The 9,432-nt window shown below is 33.3% G+C and overlaps 1 protein-coding gene across 3 annotated transcripts; it reads right to left on the bottom strand.

Annotated features, from left to right (window-relative positions):
- Window positions 1-447: 447 nt before the first annotated feature.
- Window positions 448-5,827, bottom strand: LOC118031012 (putative hydrolase C777.06c). Of its 3 annotated transcripts, none has more exons than XM_035035299.2 (12): window positions 5,439-5,823; window positions 4,902-5,026; window positions 4,705-4,817; window positions 4,514-4,555; window positions 3,507-3,562; window positions 3,315-3,391; window positions 2,699-2,818; window positions 1,562-1,638; window positions 1,403-1,466; window positions 1,181-1,231; window positions 1,051-1,099; window positions 448-815 (listed from the first exon to the last, which is right to left on the bottom strand). In XM_035035299.2, exons 1-12 carry the CDS (start codon window positions 5,713-5,715, stop codon window positions 697-699), a joined length of 1,170 nt encoding a protein of 389 aa, XP_034891190.1. In that variant the 5' UTR covers window positions 5,716-5,823; the 3' UTR covers window positions 448-696. The 3 variants fall into 3 exon arrangements, 2 of the variants coding, with proteins under 2 accessions (XP_034891190.1, XP_034891192.1); XM_035035301.2 differs by having other exon boundaries at window positions 4,902-4,994; window positions 5,439-5,573; XR_004684433.2 differs by having other exon boundaries at window positions 775-815; window positions 1,403-1,486; window positions 5,439-5,827.
- Window positions 5,828-9,432: the final 3,605 nt, after the last annotated feature.

Here is a 9,432-nt window from a genome sequence, read left to right on the forward strand (position 1 = left end):
TTCTAACCTTTAATTGAAAATGTGGGCAAGTTGACTTTGTAGTGATGCATATTACCTCTAAAGATGAATCAAGGTTAATTCTTCTGACCCAGCAATGTCAACTTGAGGTTTATGCCTATCTTTCTGGATTATATCATTATATTATATATGAACAAGAGCAACCATGTGAACCACCGGCCTCTGTTAAATGCCAACTTTGAATTCAGATGTTTAGTTGCCTGTTTGCCTGGTTTAGATAACCTACTCTCATGATTGGCCTACATCTTGGTCAGAAAAACAACAGCCAAAGAAAATTCTAAATCTTGGCGAAAAGGTCAAGCATTTCTTGTATGCCAGTGCTGAAAATTCTAGATATCAAGCATCGATAGGTTGTCATTTCAACTGACCAACACAACATTTTGAATTAATCAATTCTAAATCATGTGCCGAGAATTCTAGTCCATCAAATGTATGCAATCGCATCCTTGTTGATGAAAGAAGTTACATTGTAATTGTAAACAGAAAAGTAACACCGTAAGCACAAACTTAAAATATGCAAGGAGTAAAAAGGGCAAATATCAGTCCCTGAATTGACTGAGTCAGAGGAGCTCACAAAAATGACTTAGTATGTCACGAGCTCCTGAGAAACCAATTGACATTTGAGGTATGCTATAGAATGCCTTTACTGAGGCAAAGAATGGGAAGACATGACAAAATCTAGAGTGTTACGGGCACACACAACCCATCATAGCTTAGCTCCACATTGAGACCTTCTGTCTCCATCAATTTTGCAAGATATTCATTCACATTATCATGATCCATCAGGTGCATCATACCTTCAATATGGTTAATTAGGAAAAGAACCAAGTTAACTTTTGCAATTTCACTGAATGACAAAAGACTTGAATATGATTATTAATGTAAATTAAGGAATGAGATGATCTAGATCATTTCATTTTTTTGCAAAACCATATGTAAAGAAAGGAATGGAAACTTGTATAGAAGTTCTGTTCTTCCAGTAAAGGCACAAGGCAGCGCTTCTAAAATATATAAAAGGAGGCTTACACATACCAGTGAAAAGTGTTCTCCTTGGTTGAATTTTCCGTACTTCTTCTATGGCCTAAAAGAAAGTGAAAATAAGCATAGTTCTGAATCTCCTGATAATATAATCTTGTTACAAGAAAAGGCAAATAAAATATACCCTTGGAAGTCCAAAGTGTGTCGACGAAGACCGATCAGGCCGCAAAGCATCCTGGAGATATTTTCATATCATAAGCTAAAAGGGGAGTATTTGCAATGAACTAGAAGAAATGTGAAAGCAAACATGTGTGTGCCATTTTCAACCATGATATTTTTTTCATGCCCTTACATGTTAGGGAATCAGTGTGTGTGTGTGTGTGTGTAAGAGAGAGAGAGAGAGAACCATAATCAGGAGTTCACAGTCCTTAAGGAGTGGATACGTTTCTTCAGGTATTTCACTAACATCACTGCATGAGAAAAATTATCTCTGGGATCTAGATAAAAATATTACAGACAGCATAACAGTTTCCAAAAGAACATCTGTCATACATATAAGCCATACCTGATGTAACATATGTTACCAAAACGAAAACCAAGAGAACGATAACCATGACCATGCCACACTGGTAAAGGGGTAAACTGAAAGGAAGTTAAAGAAAGATGTGTGAGGAGTTGTCATACTCAGACAACGAAACATCTCATGATCTCATCTGCAGAAGGGTGGGTACTCGATCTTTAGTTATATTGCTCTTGTAAATGTGTTGCCCTCTACCTCAAATGGGGAATACTATATTGAATTGGGTGTGTTTGTGTTTAACATTAAAGTAGAAAATTCAAAGAATTATTAAGACCAGGTCACTACACCCTCAAAAGCAGGGTCACGTTATTACTTAAATAAGCACACAATAAAAGAAATAAATTTCATTTAAAATCATATTTTTGTATCCGTAGGATCCCAACTATAAAAAGCACATAGTAAGCAGGTAAGATCTAAAACAAGTGAGCCACTAGCCCCTTCTATGAAGCAATAAAAAATGATACTCTGAGTCCGAAAAGCCATTTAATCACTGAACAGTTTATAACATGATGTAAATTTCTGCAAGTGAAGTTTGAACCAGTTAAGACAAAATACCATCTGTTCAGCAAAATCAACATTGTACACACATTCTTTTATTCTGACATGGTTTTGCAAGATTCATAAATTCTAACTTCCAAACAGCAATTAAATAATTTAACCCTTAACTAAATCCTGGAAAATAGAGTTTTAAGAGAATCTCTGCCATCATTCCTCATTCAGCTATGCTACTTGATGCTGGATCAGTGAATAAGATGAAAATTGGCCTTGATTGCTGAAGAATTCAAATATCATAGGAACATAATGACTGTAAAATTCCTAACCAAGCTCCAACTGAGGAGCCTTCCAATATTTCCGTATGCAGTTAACCTTCCCCAAATTTAGAATTTGGCATGTACACAATCAAAAAGACATAAATGTAAGTGTTTTTGACATCAATAACTTAAATTACTTGATGACTAAATAGTCACAAGAACAGCTGGCCACAAAAGGAGAATCCTAGCTGGTAGGAGAACAGTTTATCAGTCAAAATTGAAATTCAAACTTCATCACAGGCCCAAAAAACCCAAAACTTCAGCTAAAAAAAGACCTCAATTAGATACTAACTGGCAAATTGATGAATACCTTCAAATCATTCACAACAAAGGGCTCTTCATGTATTAGGTTAAATTGCAGCTCTGAGACAGCAGCACCTGGTGTAACCACACTTGTATCCACCAAATAATAATGAGTCTTCTTCATCACCTGAAATGATTCGAACATCATACAATCAGTTCTGAAATGTGCCCATAAAATAAAAAAGGTACATTTCCGTTTTGATATCAACAATTTCAGTATAGGGGTTCTAAGTATCAATTCACCCATCAATTTGGATAAATGTACGTGTTTTCTACTAGAACAGAACAAGATTTCATGCTCTAATGAACTATTAGGCACACTACAAGGGTATGAAAAGAAATAGATGAAAACGACATTATTGTAATAATTGTTATGCAGCTGAGAGAAACCATGATTTTCTGATATGGTTAATGGTGAGTCTACGAAATATTGAGAATTAAAGTAAAACTTTGGCCAGTATATCATAAATTTCTAACCAATGATTTGGTCCAGGAATTATCATTTACATTACAAGCACTTTTAATGTACTTATAAAAATACTACCAGTTACTGAACATGTTAAGATCCAGAAACAACAGAATTTGTAAAAAGAAATGCATAATTGGAAATTTGGAATTTACACCTCAAAATCACGCTCTGCAACATAAATTGGAATGTAAGGCTGCACATTGTTTGTCCAATCACGGAGATCATCCAGACCTGCAAGAGTGTGTATTTTAATGAAGAAGAAGAAGAAGAAGAAGAAAAACTTGACACTTCATCTCAGTTATCCTTATCTAGAACAAATAACATTAGAAAGCTTTAAGTTAGAGACCTCCAATTGCATCAGCATGAGAATGAGTAATAATAACCGCATCAATTGTTCTTAGCCTGACAGGAATGCAGATAGTTACATAATGGCAAATACCTGAATAGACACATGCAATATAAGATAATCTGTTAAAGAACTACTGATTTAGTTGAGTATTCCCAACCCACCATTTTGAACTGTTACTCTGTCGGGATCTTAAAAGACAATATCAACATAACAAAAACCTAATAGAAAAATCAAAATGTACATTGGTGCCATGTAGAACCAACTCATAGTTATTAAAGAAAAGTCATTAATATAACCTGCTATACATCACCATTGACAACAGTTCATATTTTTATATTCCAGTGTACAAGTCATTTCAGTTTATGACTTAAGACTAGCCATCGTTCAGTTGCTCTCATACTTTCCATGACCTCTGGTTATGCATACAATAAAAACAAAATACTCAACAAATACAGTTTCCTCTATATATGATGAAGTGGCTGTTCCATAAGAATGGGGAAAAAAACTTGTGACTCTGGAATAATGAAACTAGAATAGAAGAAAACTAAAGTAAATCAAGGAAAAAGTAGCAATCCATTAGCTTATATACTTAAAGAATACACCATGATCAGCAACCACCTTATTTGTGCATGCGCATGCGTGTCTTCAAATTTATGAATTCAAGTAGAAATTCAATCATGTATCATTTATAAAAGGAACATTGATGGTTCCAATACATTGCCACCTTAAATATATAAAAAGTATACCATCCCTCTCTATTTCATGCATAAAACCTAAAGATTCCTCTGCCTCATTCTGATTTATTCTTGCAACCGGACAACTTTCCAAGCACACATTTAAGATTCCTTGGGTCAATGCTAACATGATGCTTTATCTGAATGTTATCCTAGCAGAGTTATCTTATCTAAAGAAAAAGGCCACTGATCAAATTTGACTGGCTATTATTGATATCATCTGAATTAAAAGCCTTAAGTATTTCTAAAGTATGAAGAGCTAAAACTAACCCAAATGCAGGAAACCATCGAAGAGCACTATGGTAGAAAAACCTGAAGAATAGAAGTTGAAAGAAAGTCTGATCAAATAAGTAATTAGATATTTAGTAAAACCATGAAAATAATGCTAACTAAAAAGTCATGATTAATCAAACCAGTAAACAATACAATGACACAAAAACATAAAGTAGGCTGTCACATACTTGCCGACATCTATAAGAATGTTGCGCCTTCCAGAGGGTCCATGATAGCATATAAGGAGGCCTGTGTTAAGCCTCCTGTTCTTGTTACCTGGTTCCACAGCTTTCGAGCACACCTACGAAAACAGGAGTCACAGTCTTGAAACAATCATGAAAACATAAACAGTTGGTGCCAAAATGTGGATGTTTTGCAGCAGTACCGGACATTTATTTGAAGGATTGGTAAGGCAGCTGAGACGTGGAATCCCTTCACTAGTCCCCGTCCCCATAAAAATAATTTCAGATTGGCCAGCCTGTAAATGTGCATCAGCATTTCTACTAGCATCTGTAAGAACTCAATGCAGTAGCAGGTCAAAACTTATTGAAAAGCACAAAAATCTGCAAACAGCATCATATTATTATTGATAAAAATACAGCACGTCAACATCTCTAGTCAGGAAACAGAATCAATAATCTCAAAAACAAATGACACCTACTTGATTTGATTTCAAAACATCAAGAAAAGAAAACTCAAAAAAGGCACACGAGCCGTTGAATCATAATCTCAAAGTGAGCTCATTAGTAGGCCCCAGTAATCCAACGTTTCATATATATATATATATATATATATATATATATGGTTTTATCTTGTCATGTTTTCATAATATTAGCATTTTTCGATATAAAAAACATATGTAGCACAACCAAGACAGAGAAATCTGAAACTACTTGGTTCAGTTAGATGGTTGGTTAGTTACTTGATTGAAGACAAGCTTGAAGAATCCTTCTGAAGGGAGAGAACCCGTTTCTAGGAAGTGAAAATGAGGAGAACCCATTTCTTGAGAGTGAAGATGAGGAGAGCCCATTTCCTGGAATTGAAGATAAGAAGAGCCCATTTCTTGAAAGTGAAGAGGAGAAGAACGCATTTCTTGAAAGTGAAAATGGAGGAGAGGAGTTGAGATTGATGAGATTGATTTGGCGTCTGAAACTGGGCAGGGAAGGAGTAAGGCGTACTGTGCCCAGATATTGAACCATCGTGTTCTTTGAATTAAAATTAAATAAATTGTGGAGAGGAATAAAGGAGCTTTATGGGTTCGTTGAAAAGGAAGGTCCCCACTGATGTCCCCAGAGAGGGATGAAGATTCAGACGGAAAGTGGAGAGGAGAGTTAACGACAGATCGTTTTATTCATTACTGTTTAATGCACTTCTCCAAACAACTTGTCGGTTTCCTTTTTATCTTGTTAATTAATGATGTTCAAAAAACGAATATTGTTAACCATATATATATATATATATATATATATATATTCTGTTTAAAAACTTGTTTGTCTCCTCTCTAAGAGAATGATTAAGGGCATAATAATAATAATAATAATAATAATAATAATAAAGGATTGTTACAATGCCTATGTTTTAGATAACATACACTATAAAATTTAATTATTCAAACTAAACCAAAATGAAAATTAGAGAAAAAGAATATTTGGTTTTTTGATTTATTTTATTTTTAAATTGAATAAAAAATATATAATTACAAAACCAAATAAATTAATAAATCAAACAAATGGAACTTAATGAATCCAATTTTATTGTATTTAGTTTTATTCATTTCTAAATTTTAAATAGTTATAATTTTATTTTTCACATTGTTAATTAATATATTGATTAGCAATATTTCTTTAAAGAAAATACTTGAAATTTGCATGATGTCAACTCCATTATGGATTCACGTTTTTACCTATATATCTCCTAGATTCTTCTTTTCATGGGCATATAATTTTTTTTCTTGTTTCATTATTAACCTATGCTGAAATTTTGAGATATTTTTTTTCAAAGTAGCACGTTAAAAAATAGGAAGGAAATAATACAGTGCAGAACTTATTTAGAAAAATAATACAATTGCATACAATATTTGTGACTCAATCTTTCTTTTCCTCCTTTTCCTATTAACCCCACCCCCGCCCCCCTTAAAAGAGCCATCTCACCACCCTTTCTCCCCACCGCGAGACGACAAACTCTCTCCTCTCATTTAAATGTTGTTGTTGATTCTAACTACCATTGCCAGTTTCCACCACCACTATCACCCACTTTCAATAATTTAAGATGATTTAAGATATATTACACATTCTTCTCTATTAGTTTGATAGCATTTTTACTGATTTTTAATTTTGATTGTTTTAGGGTTAAGCTTAAGGTGTTTTTTAGGATTTTAGTGAATTGCATTTAAATTTTATTAATTAGCTATAAAATACTTATAGAGAAAAATGATGAATTTAGATTTGTTGTAACCCAATTTTGGTCTATTGACTTTTTACTTTAATTTTACAGGGTTTAAAATGTAAAATTAAAATATCATAGATTTATTTCGATGAAAAATATGATTTGTCAACTTGCATAAAAACTAGGGATTACAATGTATTTTTGTCATTCTATCCCTATCTTCAAGATAATTCTTGTCTTCAAGATAATGATAGTTATCTGCTTTAAAATTTGACTCTTAATCAAATTCAAACTTCAAAAAAAAAAAATGACTATGATTGAAACTTTGTTTCTTATACACGAAGGGACTCTGGCACTAGAAATACAGACTTTAGTGTATGCAAAAGAGGGGAGGAAAACAAATGCATAAGGAATAATACCAGTTTTCCCAACAATGAGCACCTGTATCATCTTCCCTCGAGAAGTTGGCAACAACAATCCAAAAACAGGCAAGTCATTTCGTCCCCTCCTTTTCACTTTTAATTATCCTTTTCTTGTAACAAGGGTGCGCGAGTAGCTCGCGCACCTTTGCAAAGAAAAATATATCGGTCGAGTTATCAATTTGAACCAGTAATCGGGCCGGTTTGGTTGGGTCTAGTTCAACCCACATGGCTGGGCTAGATCCAGCCCAAAAAGAAAAAAGAGTGGGTCAGGTTTGAGTTTTAGGCCCAACCAGCCCAAATTGTGTGTTGCTAAGGGTGTGCTTGGCAAAACACACCCTTATGCATTGGCCATAAATTTTATGCCCATTCTAATTTGATATTTGACCAAACAAACCCCTTTTCGATAACAAAAAATTCCAAAAATATTTGGGGGCCTTCGTTGATTTATTTGTGGGCCCCTCACACTTTTTTTTTGTGTTTGTATTTTTTGTAGATATGCTCAATTTGTGGACTATTACTGTTAAATGCAAATATGTCATGAAATTGTTTTTTACTTCCATCTAAAAAGGGCAAATAATAATAAAGGATAAACAAGAAAAAAATGACATAGAAAATTTCTTCTTTGAATTCATTTTTTTGCGAAATATTCACTGACGTTAGAGTCAGGAGTATCGTATTTTTTGGATTTGTGCAATATTTACCAACGCTAGAGTTGGAAATATTTGTAGGAATTGTTCACTGACGCCAGAGTCAAAAACATAAAAGGAAGAATAAAAAAAAAAGGAAAAAAGAAGAACAAATTCTTAGCAATTTTAGACAAAACCAACAATGCAGCATGCCTTAGGTAGGACGTTTAAGGGGTGATAACATCTTTTTTTTTTTGCGTAACCAGTCCCGTACCACAGAAGAACAAATTCTTAGCAATTTTAGACAAAACCAACAATGCAGCATGCCTTAGGTAGGACGTTTAAGGGGTGATAACATCTTTTTTTTTTGCGTAACCAGTCCCGTACCACAGAATCTCTGTTGACCAATTAGAGTTCCTAGTGACCATAATACTAGGTGTCGACTCTTTGAACAAGACCTTTTCCCCTAAAAGAATAAGATGCCAGATATTTGTTCCTTTTCCAATCAAGATTATTTTTTTTAATCGGTCACTATGATGTCTAGGTGTGATAAGGTTGTTGTCAATTATGTTATTGTTAGGGGTTTTTTTTAATGTTAATTTAAGATTTTTTTCAAATTAGATATAAGTTATGTTAACTAGCTATGAAATATATCAATTGAGTTGATGAACTATGTTATTTATGGAGGAAATTGATGTTGGGTTGTTGTCAATTACATTAGGTTTAGGGTTTTATTAAATAAAGTTTTGTTAAAATTATATACCTTGATTAATTTGCAATATTGATAAATTAGATTTGGGTGTGGTTGTGTTGTTTGACAAATATCTCATAATATTATATTACTGCTTTTATGGTGGTGCTATGATGTGAAACTTCATGATCACGTGGTTATACAGTTCACAATAAAGATGATAAATTCCCCCAATAAAGTTGAATAATCAAGTTTGGTTGAACCTTGACCTGGAGTTAGGGGTGATCGTTTTCGGTTCAGTTCAGTTTTTACTTATAAAAATAACCAAACCGATTTAAAAAAAACAACCGAAACCAGTTCAAACTAATTGGTTTCAGCTCGGTTCGGTTATTTTACAAAAAAATCGATAAAAACCTGTATTGTTTTTTTAGGTTGTTTTTGGGATTTCTAATAGGCTTGTAATTGATGTTAATATTGTCTAATTTTATTACAAGATTCTAGAATATATTTAATTTTTTTGACACTGAATATTTAATTGATGTCAATAAAGTTGAATAAGCAAGTTTGGTTAAACCTTGACCTGGAGTTAGAAGTAATCATTTTCGGTTCGATTCGGTTTTTACTTATAAAAATAACCAAACCGATTAAAAAAAAAACAATCGAAACCAGTTCAAACTGATTGATTTCAGTTCGGTTTTGTTATTTTACAAAAAAACCAGCAAAAACTTGTATTGTTTTTTTAGGTTGTTTTTGGGCTTTCTAATGGGCTTTTAATTGATGTTAATATTGTTT

The sequence above is a fragment of the Populus alba genome, chromosome 3 (genome assembly GCF_005239225.2).
Source record: "Populus alba chromosome 3, ASM523922v2, whole genome shotgun sequence".
NCBI lineage: Eukaryota > Viridiplantae > Streptophyta > Magnoliopsida > Malpighiales > Salicaceae > Populus > Populus alba.